The sequence below is a fragment of the Rhinopithecus roxellana genome, chromosome 12 (assembly GCF_007565055.1).
Source record: "Rhinopithecus roxellana isolate Shanxi Qingling chromosome 12, ASM756505v1, whole genome shotgun sequence".
Classification (NCBI taxonomy): domain Eukaryota; kingdom Metazoa; phylum Chordata; class Mammalia; order Primates; family Cercopithecidae; genus Rhinopithecus; species Rhinopithecus roxellana.
The window spans coordinates 108579396-108596559 of NC_044560.1; the positions used below are offsets into that span (position 1 = coordinate 108579396).

At 55.3% G+C, this 17164-nt stretch overlaps 1 protein-coding gene across 1 annotated transcript in view; it reads right to left on the bottom strand.

Annotated features, from left to right (window-relative positions):
• Positions 1-3573: 3573 nt before the first annotated feature.
• NTN5 (netrin 5) overlaps positions 3574-17164 on the bottom strand; it is a 36209-nt gene continuing 22618 nt past the window's right edge. The window contains exons 2-7 of the mRNA XM_030913500.1: positions 11888-12538; positions 6873-7061; positions 6376-6525; positions 5971-6024; positions 5687-5767; positions 3574-3938 (exon numbers count right to left, since the gene is read on the bottom strand). Of these exons, the coding sequence (XP_030769360.1) occupies positions 3574-3938; positions 5687-5767; positions 5971-6024; positions 6376-6525; positions 6873-7061; positions 11888-12518 (1470 nt within the window). The 5' untranslated portion in view covers positions 12519-12538. The remainder of the gene's footprint in view (positions 3939-5686; positions 5768-5970; positions 6025-6375; positions 6526-6872; positions 7062-11887; positions 12539-17164) is intronic.

Genomic DNA, 17164 nt, shown 5'->3' on the forward strand with positions numbered 1-17164 from the left:
TGCTCTGTCACCCAGACTGGAGTGCAGTGGCACAATCTTGGCTCACTGCAAGCCCCACCTCCCGGGTTCACACCATTCTCCTGCCTCAGCCTCTGGAGTAGCTGGGACTACAGGCATCCACCACCACACCTGGCTAATTTTTTGTATTTTTAGTAGAGACGGGGTTTCACCGTGTTAGCCAGGATGGTCTCAATCTCCTGACCTCATGATCCGCCCGCCTTGGCCTCCCAAGTGCTGGGATTACAGGCATGAGCCACCGCGCCTGGCAAGTGTGCTTGGTTTTTAAAGGAACAGGAAGAAGACCAGTGTGGCTGCAGTAGTGTGAATGAGGAAGACTTATAAGAGGTGAGATCGGTCATGTGGTGGAGGTAGATCATGCAGGGCTTTGTAGAGAAGGGCAGGGACTTTGTGTTTTATTTTGAGAGTGATGGGAAACCATTCAAGAGTTTATTTTTTGTTTTTTGTTTTTCTGCATTAAAAAATGCAGAAGAAAAAAAAAAGTTTATTTTTAGCAATGGGGTCTCACTCTGTTGCCCTGGCTGGAGTGCAGTACCATGATCATAGCTCACTGCAGCCTCCAACTCCTGGACTCAAGCAATCCTCTGCCTCAGCCTCCCAAGTAGCTGGAACTACAGGTGTGCACCACCATGCCCAGCTATCTTTTTTTTTTTTTTTTTGTAGGGATGGGGTTTTGCTATGTTGCCAAGTTTCCTGGTCTTGAACTCCTGGTTTCAAGTGATTCCCATCTCAGCCTCCCAAAGTGCTGGGGTTACAGGCATGAACCACCATGTCTGTCCTGACATGTTTTAAAGTGACCATCCTGGCTTCTATGTGAAGAAGACTTTTAGGGGGTAGTGGTGAGATCAGTGTGGGCACTATTGTAGTAATCCGGACGAGCAGTGATGGTGGCTTGGACAAAGGTGGTAGCAATAGAGATGGTGAAAACAGTTGAATTGTGGGAGATATTTTGTAGATGCGGCCAGGATTTGCTCATGGATTGGATATGAAGGTGGAGTGTGGGGGCAGTGAATGCCTAACTGAATTGGCTTCAAAAGAGGATGAAAATAACAAAGAGAAGGAATTTAGTTTTTCTGGAACAGAGGACCCTTCTTAGAAAATCCCTTGGCCAGGCACGGTGGCTCACGCCTATAATCCCAGCAATTTGGGAGGCTGAGGTGGGTGGATCACCTGAGGTCAGGAGTTCGAGACCAGCCTGGCCAACATGCGGAAACCCCATCTCTACTAAAAATACAAAAATTAACCGAATATGGTGGTGCGTGTGCTGTGATCCCAGCTACTCAGGAGACTGTGAGTCAGGAGAATCGCTTGAACCCAGGAGGCAAAGGTTGCAGTGAGCCAAGATCACTCCACTGTACTCCAGCCTAGGTGACACAGTGAGACTCCATCTCAGAAAAAAAAAAAAAAAAGAAAAGAAAGGAAAGGAAAGGAAAAGAAAGAAAAAATCCCTTAAGACTGGTCGCGGTTGCTCACGCCTGTAATCCCAACACTTTGGGAGGCTGAGGCAGGAGGATTGCTTGAGCTCGGGGGTTGAGACTAGCCTGGGTATCATAGCGAGACCCCATGTCTACAAAAAAAAGAAAAGAAAATCTCTTAAAAGACTCCTGCTTCAGAGATGCCCCCACCCTGAGTTCATCTGGAGGCTAAGGGGAGGTTCCCCCAGATTATGTAACGTTTTATTGGTGGCATGGGTGTCAAATAGTCTCCTGGAGGCAATTTCTTGCCTTTTTCCATCTAACCAAGAGCAAATTCAGAACGTTTGCTGGAAGGTACCTTTCTTCCTGCCTAGTATCCTGTGACATCATGGCATATCCTGACTCCCCATTGGCTGAGAGCCCCACCTTTCTCTCAGGGAAGGAAATTATCAGGCAACACAAATCTGACTAGCACCCAGTTACATCATAGGAGTGTGCTTTTTGTATTGGCCACTTTGTTCCAGGTCCAAATGGACCTTAGGCCAGCACGGTGACTCACGCCTATAAACCCAGTACTTTGGCAGGCCAGTGTGGAAGGATCACTCGAGCCCAGGAGTTCGAAACCAGCCTGGGCAACATAGCAAGACCTCGTCTCTACCAACAACAACAAAATTAGCCAGGCATGGTGGCCTGTGCCTGTGGTCCTGGCTACTTGGGAGGCTGAAGTGGGAGGATTGCTTGAGCCTAGTAGGTCAAGGCTGCAGTGAACTACCATAGAGCCACTGCACTCCAGCCTGGGCAACAGAGTGAGACCCAGTCTCAAAAAACTAAATAATTAAAATAAAATAAAATAAAAATTTTTGACTGAGCACGGTGGCTTATGCCTGTAATCCCAGCACTTTGGGAGGCCTAGGTGGGCAGATCACCTGAGGTCAGGAGTTCAAGACCAGCCTGGGCAATGTAGTGAAACCCCATCTCTACTAAAAATACAAAATTAGCCAGGTGTGGTGGTGTGCACCTGTAGTCCCAGCTATTTGGGAGGCTGAGGCAGGAGAATTGCTTGAACTAGGGAGGTGGAGGTTGCAGTGAGCTGAGATCATGCCATTGCACTCCAGCCTGGGTAACAAGGGCAAAACTCCATCTCAAAAAAATAAATAAGTAAATATAACTATAAATAAAATACATTTTTTTAAAAAGAGAAAGAAACAAACAAATGGACCTTAAATCACATCTCTTCCTCTAAGACTCTCTGAGTACCCCCTCAGTGACGCTCCTGAAAAGATCACCCAAATTTGAGATTATGTTGTTTGCTGTGGGTGCAGGGGCAGAGGTCAGGGTGGCAAGGAAGGTCCCAGGCCGTGGTAACCTTCCATTCCATGGTACTTACCGCTTCCTGCCTTTTGAGCCACTCCCCTCTGGCCTGCAGGTAGCCAATTGTTGGGTGGGAATACAATTCCCCTTAGCACCAAGTTATGTCATACCACTCTGTGGCTTCCGATTGGCTATTCTCTCAAAAATGAGTCACTCAAAGTCTCTTAATTCCTTTCTCTGAGCGTATCCTGAGGCCAATCAGAAACCAAAAGTTTCTACATCTGGAATTTTCTAGAAATCTGCAACTGCTGTCCTTCCCTTTGTGAGATTTCCCACCTTTTCCAACCAAGCCCCGCCCATTGGGCTTTGGCCTATCATCAGTCAACACCAATCTGACTAGCACCCAATGACGTCATAAGAGCGCTCTCATTGGATTGGCCACTTTGTCAGGGTGCTGTGGTGCTGTGGTCCTACCTTCAGCTCCGCGTACTGAGTCAAGGCCTTGTTCGCTTCCCTCCAGAGACGGTGCCAGCATCGATCAGGGGTCTGTAGACAAAAATTCCCCAAGATTTGAGACTTTATTGGGGGAAATAGATCACTGGCGGGGAATAAGCCACAAGCCAAAGGAGGAACAGTTGGAACCAGTAGTCCTCTTTGCCGCCTTTTGCTAAAAGTGCCGCACGCCTGCGTGGCGTGGGCGCATGCATAGTGACGTCGGGGCTCGGCGACGTCTCATTGGCTCTCTACGGCGCACCGTCAAGGTATAAGGCTCAGCTCCCGGTCGCTCCAAAATTTCTTTGTTGGCGTTCGAGGCAGCCTCAGCCCACATCTAATGCTCCGGCCTGGGGCTGGACGTGGGTGCCCGAACGCCGCGGCAGCCCCCGGTGCGCTCCTCCTGCTGCAGCCGCCTCAGGGGCCGGGCCCAGCGCGGCCTCCATGGCAGCGCGAGGCCGTGGCGGTCTAGGATGAGGGGCGTGGGGTCGGGGCCGCCGACCACACTGCCCAGCAGCAAGTAGTCGGTGCCTGGCTGTAGGCGCAGGCAGCCGCAGGCCAGGTCGGCGCGGGGCACCCAGGCGTCCTGGTCGCCGCGTCGCACGAGCTGCGCCCGCTGCTTGTAGACGGCCTGCACGCGCACGGCCAGCCGCCGCCATGCCGGGCCCGCCGCCTCAGACGCTAGCACCTGCGCCCGAAGAACTGTGGGGAGGGGAGATGTCAGCCCGGGTCATGGGGAGCTTCCAGGGTACCTCTGGGTCCCGTGGGGTCAGTCACAGTGGGCAGGAGCCCGAGATCGGTGGGTGAGCTTCTGGTGTTGGGGAGAGAAACCTTGAACTTTTGAGAGTTTGACCCTAAATCGTGAGGGGTGGGGCCCGCTGGAGGAAACACCTTTGAGACAAGGAGTTAAACTACAGTAGGTGGTGCTGAGGACAGGGCAGAAGACGCAGGTCCAGGGTGTCTAATACAGTGGGGTCAGAAGGTATCAATGGTGGAATTCTTGGGAAGGAGGGTTCACATTGCCGGGAGAGGGACTCTGGGATAAATTTGGAGGACCAGAAGGAAGAGATTGGTCCTTGGAATGTGAGGGCTGAGGTCATACTGATAGTGATTCAGAAAAACATAATTTTTTTTTTTTTTGAGACGGAATCTTACTATATCGCCCAGTCTGGAGTGCAGTTGTGTGATCTCAACTAACTGCAGCTTCCACCTCCTGAGTTGAAGTGATTCTTGTGCCTCAGCTTCCTGAGTAGCTGGGTTTACAGGATCCTGGCACCGCCCCCAGCTAATTTTTGTATTTTTAGTGGAGACAGAGTTTCACCATGTTGGCCAGGCTGGTCTCGAACTTCTGACCTCAAGTGATCCAGCCACCTCGGCCCCCATAAAGTGCTGGGATTATTGGCGTGAGCCACCGTGCCCGGCCAGAGAAATGTGCTTTCTGAGAGGCTGGGTGGGACTCTTGACTAGCCAGCTGGGTCTGCAAGGCAGGAGATCCCTGTGGAAGGTGGGGAAAAGCTTTCCACCTTTGAAGGCCTAGAACACTAGTGACCAGATGAGGATCCTGAGGGAGAAGAAGTCTGCGGTCCTATACATTGAGATAAATAGCTGGCGTTGGTCTAGATTTGTTGGCTGGGCCGAACTCCCGAGTGTCTTAAGAGAGCTGAATAGCCTGAGGTCATAGACCCCAGGGTCATGGAGCAGGTGCGGACTGGGGATTAGGGAACTGTGGGATAAGTCTTTATGGGGATTGGGACTAAGGCTCAAATATCTGGGACCATGAAGGGAAGCAGAAAGGGTCTCTGAGATAGGGTAGACAGGGCAAGAGCTCATTCTACTCAACTGGTTCCCCTATCTCTTCCATCCCTCAGAGATGTCAGGCTGAAGGGGATGATGAAACTCTGCAAGCCCAAGAACATGGTGAAAGAGGAGACACAGGGCCGGGCGCAGTGGCTCAAGCCTGTAATCCCAGCACTTTGGGAGGCCGAGACGGGCGCATCACGAGGTCAGGAGATTGAGACCATCCTGGCTAACACGGTGAAACCCTGTCTCTACTAAAAAAAACAAAAAACTAGCCGGGCAACGTGGCGGGCGCCTGTAGTCCCAGCTACTTGGGAGGCTGAGGCAGGAGAATGGCGTAAACCCGGGAGGCGGAGCTTGCAGTGAGCTGAGATCCGGCCACTGCACTGGAGTCTGGGCGACAGAGCGCGACTCTGTCTCAAAAAAAAAAAAAAAGAAAAGAAAGAGGAGACACAGGAAGGTAGTGAATGCTCACTCCCTCTCCCCATTTGTCTTCTGCCCCATCAATTTCTAGATCAGGAAGGGGCCCTTTGGAATCCAACGCTCCTTGCCATTTAAGATGAGAAAGTGGAAGGCCAGAAAGGGGGTGGCTTAGAAGCAGTCATCAGAACCAGCTGTGTAGCCTTCAGCTGTCTTGCTTCCCCAGTACTCACCATAGTCCTGCTGGCAGTACCTCCGAAGGCTCATATATACCCTGGTGTCCGACATATTGCAGTAGTTTTGACACTGAGGATCTGGGGAGGGTCAGGCTGTTTGCAGTGGGCTCCTGGGGCCTAGATCACAGCCGTCTGCCCTGCCCATCCCTCCATTCCATCTTGATGGCCAGCTGGGGCACCCAGACCTTTGGGACTGGGCTCAATGGGGGACCCATGTATCCCCATCTGGGGACCCAGTCAGCCCATCCCCAGTCCCACTTGCCACTCAGGGACCTCCATACCAGAGCTGTAAGCACCAGGAGTAGTGGCAAGGGTGGTTGTTGCTTCTGGAATTCCTGTGAGACCAAAGGAGAAATTAACCTCTTAGTCATTTCCCCCAGGATCCCCCCGCCCCTGCCCCTGGAATCCAGGCACTGAAACTCTCTAAAGTGTTTATTCCTTTAGGACTCAAGAGTGTAAGCATCCCTTGCCTTCCTCTCCTGGGACGCAGGCGTCCAGGCCCCAAGCCTCCTTTTCCTCTAGAGTCCAAAATTTCAGTCCCTGCTTATCCGAGGGCCCGGAGTCCAGCCTCCAGCCTTGGGCTCTCAATTCCCAAGGCCCCAGCCCTCACTGCACCTGCTCACTGGAGACCTGGGATGTCTCCTTCCCGCTCTACTCAGGCTTGTGGCCTGGCCCTCAAGACTCACGCTGGCAGGGCATCCTGGGGGAGCGGCTCTGCTGGTAGCCAGGGCCACAACGGTTGCAGGTCAGGCCTGTGACCCCTAACTTGCAGGTGCACTGCCCACTGGTCTGGTTGCAGGTTCCTCCTGTTGCCCCGATAGGGTGGCACTGGCAGGCTATATGAGCAGAGGAGCTGGGGGCATGGGGTATCGGGGCCCCAGATGCCCCTCCTAATTCCACAGTGTCTCCTCCCTCAGCCTGGGGAGTCCAGGCCCAATCCCTCTTTCCTCAACCCCAGGAGTCCAGGTCCCCAGCCCCTCCTCCCTCGGACTCAGGAGTCCAGGTCCCCAGCCCCTCCTCCCTTAGGCCTAGAGTCCAGGCCCCCAGTCCCTCCTTCCTGAGACCCAGGAGTCCAGGCCCAGCCCCACCTCCCTCAGTCTCAGCCCCTAGCCCCTCCTCCCTCAGCCCCAGGAGTCTAGCCCTGCCTCTGTTCCCCCCACGTCTGTCTACAGGCCACACTCACCCCTGCAGGCCCTGCGGCTGGACATAGGCTGGCTAGGGTCCCTCCAGAACCCTGGTTGGCAGTAGTGGCAGTGCCGCCCGGCTGTGTGGTGGCGGCACCGCTCACAAACACCCCCACTCCGGCCGCCCGACAGCCTGAACAGCTCAGAGTTGAACCGGCAGCGTCGGGCGTGCTGGTTACAGGAGCAGGCTAGGAGCAAGATGGGGTGGCGGCGCGTCAGGGCCAGGTATGCTGCTCCCCAGTCCCCACCTTTCTTCCCATGGCCCTGCCCTCATGAAAGGAAGCAGTGAGTGTCCAAGGTAGAAGAGAATGCCTGGGTCTCTCTAGCTAAGCCTGGTTCCCAGGACATCTCCATTCTCATGTTTTTATTTATTTATTTATTTTGTTTATTTTTTTGAGATGGAGTCTCGCTCTGTCACCCAGGCTGGAGTGCAGTGGCGCGACCTCAGCTCACTGCAACGTCCACCTCCCAGGTTCAAGTGATTCTCCTGCCTCAGCCTCCCAAGTAGCTGGAACTACAGGTGCATGCCACCACACCTGGCTAATTTTTGTGTGTGTGTGTGTGTGTGTTTTTAGTAGAGACGGGGTTTCACCATGTTAGCCAGGATGATCTTGATCTCCTGACCTCATGATCCACCTGCTTCGGCCTCCCAGAGTTCTGGGATTACAGGCATGAGCCACTGTGCCTGGCCCCTCATCTTTTAAATGGGTAGGCCGGGTGCAGTGGCTCAAGCCTGTAATCCCAGCACTTTGGGAGGCCAAGGTGGGTGGATCACCTGAGGTCAGGAGTTCGAGACCCACATGGCCAACATGGCAGAAACCCATCTCTACTAAAAATATAAAAATTAGCTGGCTGTGGTGGCTTGTGTCTGTAGTCCCAGCTACTCGGGAGGCTGAGGCAGGAGAATCTCCTGCACCCGGGAGGTGGAGGTTGCAGTGAGCCAAGATCGCGCCACTGCCCTCCAGCCTGGCGACAGAGCAAGACTCCATCTCAAAAAAACAAAGAAACAAAAAACAAAAAGAGTGGGATATGGCCTGTGGAATCAGACCCTGTTAGCTTTGTCTGTCTCTCTGACTGTATTCCCTGAGCAAGTGATTTCTCCCTTCTGTAATTCGATTGGCTGTGAAATGGCATTTATAATGTGTACTTCATGAGGCTTAAATGAAATGAAGTGGATAGAAAGTGCTTAGCCCAGGCCTGGCGGAGAGCAATTACTTGGCTGTCTAGCGTTCCCATGTGCAGGGCACCCTGTGCTAAGTGTTTGATGCATTTCATCTCCACAAGGGCTCTGTGAGGCTGGCACTATTATCACCCCCATTTTACAGAGGGAGAAAGCTGAGGCACAGAGAGGTACAGCTAGCGGGTAGTTGGAGGCAGGACTTAAACACAGGTCTTCTAGCTTGAGAGTCTGAGCTCTTAGCTCACTCCAGTAATCCTCACATGAGGATTATGCTAAATAATAATAAATATGCATTATCCTGGGAGCGTTTGTCAGGTTTTTTAAGGTGGCTCTCAAACCTTACTACTCGTCAGAATTACCAGGGAAATGCTTTGTTGTCGTTTTTATTAAAAACACATTAGCAGGGCATAGTGGCCCATACCAGTACGTCCCAGCTACTCTAGAGACTGAAGTGGGAGGATCACTTGAGCCCGGGAGTTGGAGGCTGCAGTGAGTTATGATTGCACCCTACCCTCCAGCCTGGGCAACAGAGTGAGACCTGTTGCAAAAGGTCTCAAAACAACAAACAACAAAAGCAAAAACCCAAAACAACAACAACAAAAGCCAGATTGCAGGACTCATCCCTAGGCTTTCTGATGGGCCTAGGGATCTGATTTCCAGCAAGCACTGCAGAGTGAGATGCTGATGCAGGGGGTTCATAGACCACTTTTTTTTTGAGACAGGGTCTCACTCTCACCAAGGCTGGAGTGCAGTGGCGTGATCATAGCTTACTGCAGCCTCCAACTCCTGGGCTCAAGGGATCTTCCCACCTCAGCCTCCTCAGTAGCTGGGTCCACAGGCGTGCACCACCACACCAGGCTACTTAAAAAATTTTTTTTGTGTGTGTAAAGACGGGGACTCATTATGCTGCCCAGGTTCATGGACACTCTTTGAAGAGACTTGGACAGGGTGTATTGACTCCAAGAAGTTTGAAAGCACTGGACTGGCAGGTCCCTGGGAGCCCGGAAGAGTCACGGGATGATCAGGGAGCTCAGACAGCTGCGTGTTCTTGGGAAAACAACTCGCCCTCTCCCAGCCTCTCTTTTCTCCCTGTCTAGAGAGAATCCAGATCCCTCCCTCCCAGGGTTTTTGTGGGCATTCGAGGTAGCAAAGGTATTCAGATGCTCAGTGGGTTGAGTCAGGCTTTGGATTCTTTCTGACCCAAGGGTAATCACTTCACCTCACTTCCCCTGTAGAAAACTCAGATGAGGGAGGGGAGATGCAGACTAGGATGTCTGTGAAGCCCACAGCTCTGCCGCAGGCATTAGTCTTACCTGGCCACCCTGACCTTTCTCCACCACAGCATTGTCAGTCTCTTACCCGGGTTTGGAGGGCACTGCCCTGCTCAGTCTGGGAGGATGTGGTGACCCTCAGGAGGACAGCCTCCCCAGCACCCAGGCCCTGTCCAGGCCCAGGATGAAGGCCGCCTCATCCTCAGGCCAGGTGAGTCTCACCCCTCACTCACCTGTTTAGGTAAAAGATTTGGCCAAAGAATGGGATGGTCTGTAAGTTAGCCCATGTGATCTTCATGTATGAAGAAATAAAGGGGTGGAGGCCAGGCACAGTGGCTCACGCCTGTAATCCCAGCATTTTGGGAGGCCGAGGCTGGTGGATCACCTGAGGTCAGGAGTTCGAGAACAGCCTGGCCAACATGGCGAAACCTCATCTCTACTAGAAATACAAAATTAGCTAGGCGTGATGGTGTGCACCTGTAATCCCAGCTACTCAGGAGGCTGAGACAGGAGAATGGCTTGAACCCCAGAGGCGGAGGTTACAGTGAGCTGAGATGGCACCACTGCACTCCAGCCTGGGTGACAGCAAGACTCCGTCTCAAAAGAAAAAACAAAGAAATAGAGGGCCGGGAAGCAAAGAGCATGGGAGATGGAGAGGGAAGGCCAGGGTACACTTGTACACGTGTGTGTGTCTGTGTCTGTTGGTAGAGTTACCTCCCAGGACCTCAGACCCTCTACCAAGTGTCTCAGGCTGGAGGAGGGAGGGGGTCAGTGCCAGAAGGAACTGACACCGGCTGTCTCTGAGGAGGGGCTGCTGGAGAGAGGTAGGGAAGGCCCGGTCTGGAAGCACCTTCGGGAAAGAGAACGTCTCACGGGACATTCCTGGGGGGCACCTGTCTAGCTGGATAAAGCAGTGGATTGTTGCAGCATCTAGGAACTCAGAGCTCCCTGGGTTCAATCCCTTGCTGGCAATGAGACTTAGGGCAGGTGACCTCTCTTTGAGCCTTACCTTCTCAGCTGGGGAGTGGTGACTTTGGCCGGCGCTCAGGAAGCCGTTTCTTTCTGCCAGGTAGCACATTGGGCTTTATTTAAAGGCTTTACGTATATTAATGCATTTAATTTTCACTACAGCCTGTAAAGGATGTGCTGTTACTATCCCCACTCTATGGTGGAGGAAACTGAGGCACTGAAAGGTTAGGTCACTTGCCCAAGCTCTCACAGCGGGTAAGCAGAGGAGCCGGGATTCAAGCTCAAATAGTCGGCTGCCAGGCCACCAAGGCCGTGCTCCTGTCTGTTACCTCCTGTCTGCCACCCTAGAGCACCTGGTGTGACAGTACCCGGCAGGAGCTTGGCAGGGATGGGCTGAGACCCCAGAACTTGGCTTCCTGAGCTCAGATCCTGGCCCTGCCACACGCAGCCACTGTGTGTCCTTGTGCAGGGGACTTCTGAACTCTAGCCCTGAGTCTCCTCATCTGTAAAATGGGCCTGATGACAGTCCCTGCCTGGCACACAGTAGGTGATTGATAAATATGTGTTTAATGACCGAATACTTTCCCCTTGTGGTTGGTTTGAGGAGTCAGGTACCATCCAGCTGCCCTGTTCCCCTACAACTGTTCAATAAATATTACCCAGGTACCTGCATCCAGCCAGGCCCTGGGATGGGTGCCGAAAATGGTTATTATATCATCATCATCACCACCACCATAATCACCACTATCGCCATCATCACCATCACCACCATCATCATCACCATCACTACCACCATCACCACCACCATCACCATCACCATCATCACCATCACCATCATCACCATCACATCATCACCATCATCACCATCACCATCATCACCATCACCATCATCACCACCATCATCATCATCACCATCACATCACCACCACCATCACCATCATCATCACCACCATCACCATCATCATCACCACCACCACCACCATCATCATCATCATCACCACCACCACCACCATCACCACCACCATTACCACCACCACCATCATCATCACCATCACCATCACCATCACATCACCATCACCATCACCATCATCATCACCATCACCATCACCATCATCACCATCACATCACCACCACCATCACCATCATCATCACCACCATCATCATCACCACCACCACCATCATCACCACCACCATTACCACCACCACCATCATCATCACCATCACCATCACCATCATCACCACCACCACTATCATCACTACCACCATCACCGCCACCATCACCATTATCACCACCATTGTCATCAGCATCATCATCGCCATTACCACCATCACCACCATCATCATCATCACCATTATCACAGGCTGATGAGTGTTGAGAAGAGGCTGAGCCCCTCATGAGCAGACAGGCCCATGTGTGGCTGAGATACAGGACTGGCTGCAGGGAGGAGGTACAGAGACTACCGAGTCTGAGAGTGGGGTGAGAGGCAAGGAGCACCCAGTTCCAGGGAGGGAAGGGAACATCCTGCTTCCGTAGGGACAAAGGACCCAGTGGCAGGCAGGCAAAGGCAGGGAGAGTATGGGGTGCAGGACTCACGTAGGCAAGGGTGGGGGTGCCGGGGCGTAGCAGGCCGCCAGGGCCAGTCTCGATGGGACGGCCGGCAGCTCTCGCACCCCAGGCCAGTGGTATGGTGGCGGCAGTGGCAGCGGGGGGGCCGGGCACGGGCAGCACAGCGGGCAGCATGGCCATGGCACTGGCAGCGGCCTCTCAGCCCAGCTGCCGCCAGCCCGGCCTGGCCCCCGAACTCCACGCGGAGGTGGCTGGCCACCACAGTGGCCTTAGGATCTGGTGTGGAGTGGAAGGTCACCCTTTCAGGGCCCCCCAAGGCCCCAGGCCAGGCTGGTCTGTGCCACAGCAGCCTCCAAGGACCCCCTGAGGCCCAGGCAGCAGACAGGATGAGGGCTGGGGGGCCTGGGGTGCAGAAGCGCAGGCTGACAGATGTCAGGAGGAAGGAGCCACCCAGGGCCAAGGTCAGGCTGCCATTGCAGGTTTCCCCGGGGCCAAGGTGGTTTCCTGGGGACAGGGCACAGGCCTGAGGGCAGGAGGCCGCCACGGCAGTCAGCTGTGTCACTGGTGGGAGGCAGAATTGGGGGCGGCCCTGTGGATCGTAGCATGGGTCCGCAGTGGCCTGGCTCAGGAGGAGCAGGAGGGCAAAGGTCACGGGCATGGTCACAGCAGAGCCAGCACCTGGAGGGAAGAGAGGTGGCTGGGCTGGGGACCTCAGCCGCAGCCTCTACCCCTCCTGGAGGCGTCCTGTGGAACCAGAGCATTCCACCCCCAACCCATCCAGGCCCAGTCCCCGGCTGCATGGAAGCGAGGAAAATAGTTCCATCTGGGGAGAATTACTGTTTACATAACCCAAAGGGGAAAGAACGCAGACAAAATCGAGAATTTTGCCTGAACTAATCCGTAGCTTAACACCCCAGAGTTATCCGTCAGTGTCGAGGGGCAGGGGGCCCTGGGGAGCGGTGAGCGGCTGGAGCAGAGGGGCTGGCCAAGGCCAGCAGACGTGGAAACCTAGAGAGGGACACAGAGAAAGCAGAGCTGGGCAGGAGAGGGGGCTTAGGGATAGATGAAGACTCAGTCACAAAGAAATAGAGGACAGGACAGAGGCAGAGAGAGGATAGCCAGCCCGGGGAAGGGGCTCAGCACAGAAGTTGCTGCAAAGACAGAGGAACAGACAGGAGGCCGAGAGGCCGAGACAGAGGCCAGGCACCCAGAGGCCACAGGGAGCCGGGAGACTGAGGCTCGGACAGCCTGGGGGCTGGGATAGGCAGGCAGGTGGTCTCAGAGACACCCAGCCCAGCAGGCCCTGGGGAGGGGAGGGAAGGGGACAGGCTAGGGTTGCCTGGCGGGGGATCAGAAGTGAGAGACCCAGGCCCAGGCTTGCGGGGATCAGAAGTGAGAGACCCAGGCCCAGGCTTGCGGGGATCAGAGCCATGGCCTTTCCCACATGGGGCCCTAACCTTGTTTTCCACACCCTGGGCACGGAAGGGGATTATCACCAAACAACCCGGCCTCTCTGCCACCCACCCACCCCCAGTGCCCCACCCTTAACCCTTTCCCACCCGGGTGCAAAGCCCAGAGAGCTGAGCTGAGGAAAGGGATGCTGGGAGCTGGAACCTGGGTGGCTCTGGGGCTTGGGAGCGGGACAGTGGGATCCCCATGGGATCAGGGGAAGCAGACACCTGGGTTCCCTTCAGAACTCAGGGTTGTGGGGACCGGAAGTTAGAGTTCTGGGACTTTCTGCTCACCTCAGCCCCCACCCTCTGTCCTGGGCCTCAGGGCCTAGAGACCAGAGTCTCTGCCTTCTCTACCCATCCAGAGTTCCCCAGAGCAGATGGGGGAACAGATGTTGGGGGTGGTGGGTAATGAGGAAGAGAGAGGCAGGAAAGCAGGAGCTGGGACAGGGTGGGGTGCCAGAAGCCAGGGAGCCCGTTGGGGCAGAAGCCCAGACCCCAGGAATGGCAGGAGCCGGGAAGGACTGGACTCTGAAATGCCCCCACTTTCCCCTTCCAGCAGCCTCTCATGAGGAGCTCACTGTGAACTGGGGGCCTCGGAGCCTTTCCAGGCCCTTGGCTCTGAATCTGCACCCAGGCATGCCCTTGGGCTGGGCATCTCTAGGGCACCCTGGGGGTAGGGGTAGGCCACACCTGCCCCAGCCTGGCCTCACAGCCCATGTCCCCACTGCTGTTGGCCACATGCGGACGCTGCCTCCCCTGGCCCCAGATGACAGGCCTCGCCGTCTGCCCTCCCAAGGAGCCTGGCGCCATTTTGCACCCACTCGGGTGACGGCCGCCTGCCTGGCCCTCAGCAGCATCCTGTTAAGGACCAGCCCCCCATGTCCCCTTTCTCTCTTGCTGGATAGTTCAGGGGGTGGCAATCTCTGGCCCTTAGCACCTTGAGGAACCAGGATGTGAGTTTCCTAGTGTTCCTGGGGGATCCAGAAACCAGTCGTGGCCCACAGAGAGCCCATACCCCCCTTTAAGAAACAGAGTCCAGCCTTGCTCCCAGCAGATCCATAGGAGGCCTGCCTGGACGGCGTGGGGTCCATCTGGGACCCAGGCTTCCTTTCCCTGGCTCTTGGCATGCACCCCCTACACGAGCCCTGAGGCCCCCACATTGGCCAAACCTGCACTCAAGAAGACAGCGTCCCGCAGCCAGTTCCCTGCAGGCTCTTCCTCCAAGCTGTGGCGCAGTGGGCTCTTAGGAGGGAGTGGCGTGGCTGTTCTCAGGCCCCAGGCTAGTGGGGTTTCTGGGCTGGGCGGGGGCTCAGAGCAGAGCCCGCAGAATCTAACACCGCCACCCCCCTCCCGCCCCAATCCCCTCACCAACCGCAGCCACGCTATCCCCACAGGGACCCCTGCCAGCCAGGCCACCCGCAACGGTGTGGGACGTGAGCGCCGTTGCCCCTGACGGTCCAGCAGCAGGACAGCCCCGAGCAGCCTGGCCTAGGAGGCTCACCGCAGGTAGGACGGGAGGCCGCCAGTTCCCGCTCCATCCCACTCCACCCCTGCCCACTGGCTCAGCCCCGCCTTGTGGTGGCCAATCGGGCAGGGGCTGACCTTTGGGAGATAGTCGCTGTTGGGAACTTTGCTCAGCCCCTGCCTCTGTCTGTGTGACCCCAAGCCAGCCCCTCCTCCTCCCCCTCTGGAACCCTCGGTCAGCTGTGGGTTCACTGAGCCTTAAGGTCAGTCATTTTCAAGCCGTAAAAATCTGTGCTCTTGGAAGGTTCAGACCGGCCCACGGAATTCAAAAGACCTCAGTCACTTTCTAAGATGGCAGGAAGGTGACAAAGGAGCTGAGAACACCTGGGCCCGTGTTTCTCTGGCAGAGGGAGAAGGCGGGGACTCCCGGGGTGCTCAAAAGCACCTCCCCAGTGCCGGTGTCCTGTGAGGCCTCAGTGCTTTCATCGTAACATTTTCATGCAAATGTTGGTGTCTATTGTATTCCATCTCCCAATGGGTTGACTAGAAAAATAATGTTTTCAGGCCGGGTGCGGTGGCTCAAGCCTGTAATCCCAGCACTTTGGGAGGCCGAGACGGGCGGATCACGAGCTCAGGAGATCGAGACCATCCTGGCTAACCCGGTGAAACCCCGTCTCTACTAAAAAATACAAGAAAATTAGCCGGTCGAGGTAGCGGGCGCCTGCAGTCCCAGCTACTCGGGAGGCTGAGGCAGGAGAATGGCATAAACCTGGGAGGTGGAGCTTGCAGTGAGCTGAGATCCGGCCACTGCACTCCAGCCTGGGCGACAGAGCCAGACTCCATCTCAAAAAAAAAAAAAAAAAAAAAGATAATGTTTTCTGTCACTTCCTGCTGAGAAAAGCAAGGGCCTCGTGGGGTTGGGGCACGGCACCTGCTGCCCTGGGTGGCTCCAGCGTTTATCGTGCTGTAGTGTGGGCCCAATCCTGACAGGCTTGGGACCCACTGCCCCAGGCCTGCCCCAGGGGGTGCGAGGGCACAGCCAAGGCAACCCTTGATTCTGGACCCTTAGGTACCACGTTGGAGGGGGTCAGATTCGGCAGGAGCGGGACGGGGACATCGAATTTGAAAGAAGGGAGTCACTCCGAAAGGTGGGAGGGGCATTAGCTGCAGGAGGACTGAATGGGGCTGAGACGCCCCCGTATCAGAGGGGGCGTGTCAGAACTGGGGGCCCAGGCTGTGCCAGTCAGAGGGGAACTTCGGGATTCAGGTGTGGGTCCTTCCACTGACCCTGCCTGAGCTCTCCCTGTATGGGACTTTGCCCGGGGTGTGCGCTCGGAACACAGACCCCGGCATCGTCAGGCTCAGCGTCCGGAGAGGGAGGGGGAGACCCCAGCAGTGCAGGTCCTTCACTGCTCTAGATTGTTGGAAGGTGCCAAGTGCCTTGGAGCAAAGCAAGTGGGAAAGTGGCCACAGGGGCCCGGGAGTTGCAGATGTAAGTGGGGTGACATGGAGGGCGTTTCTGCTGAGGCCACGGCCAGCACAGAACCCAGCTTTGCTGCCACAGAAAACTGAGGAAGAAGGTTCAGGTCTTGCTACGTCTTCCTCCCCACCTGGGCGAAGTTCTTTAAGCTCCGGCTCCTGGAGGGACACTTTTGTTCTTTGCAGCCTGAGCTGCCTGAGTTGATCTGTGCCCCTGCGGGTACCTGGGGACAGGCGGGGAAGAAGAGACAGAGTTGCCAGAGCCAAGCAAATAGTGCCCCAAGCTGGGAAGGAGACTGTTTTTTTGTCGGGGAGAGTTCTTTAAGGGCTGGAGACCTTCACCCTCAGCTTCCACAGAAGGCCGGGCCTGCCCAAGGCACAGCTCTGAGGTGGGTTCAACCCAGAGAGACCCCCAGTGCTGGGCTCACACAGACCTCCAACCCCTGCCTCGGTGACCCAGACATAACAGAGGCCCCACGAGGCAGGGCAGGTCACACCGCAGGAGTTACTGGGCAGAGTGTGGCTGGGTAGGGCCTGCCCTCCCTGGACGTGTTCAAAAAGGCCGGGATGGTAACCCCAGCCACACTGGCTGGATTCAAATCCAACCCTCTGTCCTAGCTGTGTGACCGAGAACAAGCTCCTTAACCTCTCTGTGCCTTAGTTTCTTCATCTGTTAGATGAGGATGAAAGAATGGACCTTCCTCATGGTGGGCACAGGGGGTCGTGCAGACTAAATGAGCTGACATGCCTACAGGTTCTTAGCTCTCTGGGACAGTCATGTTCCAGAACCTTCTGCATTCTGGCCCCGTTGTCGGACGTGTAGTCTGTATGTGACATGGCACCCATGGCAGGTCTGGGCTGCATCACATTGTCAAACATGTTGTTTTAGGCAGCAAAGCACATGGGT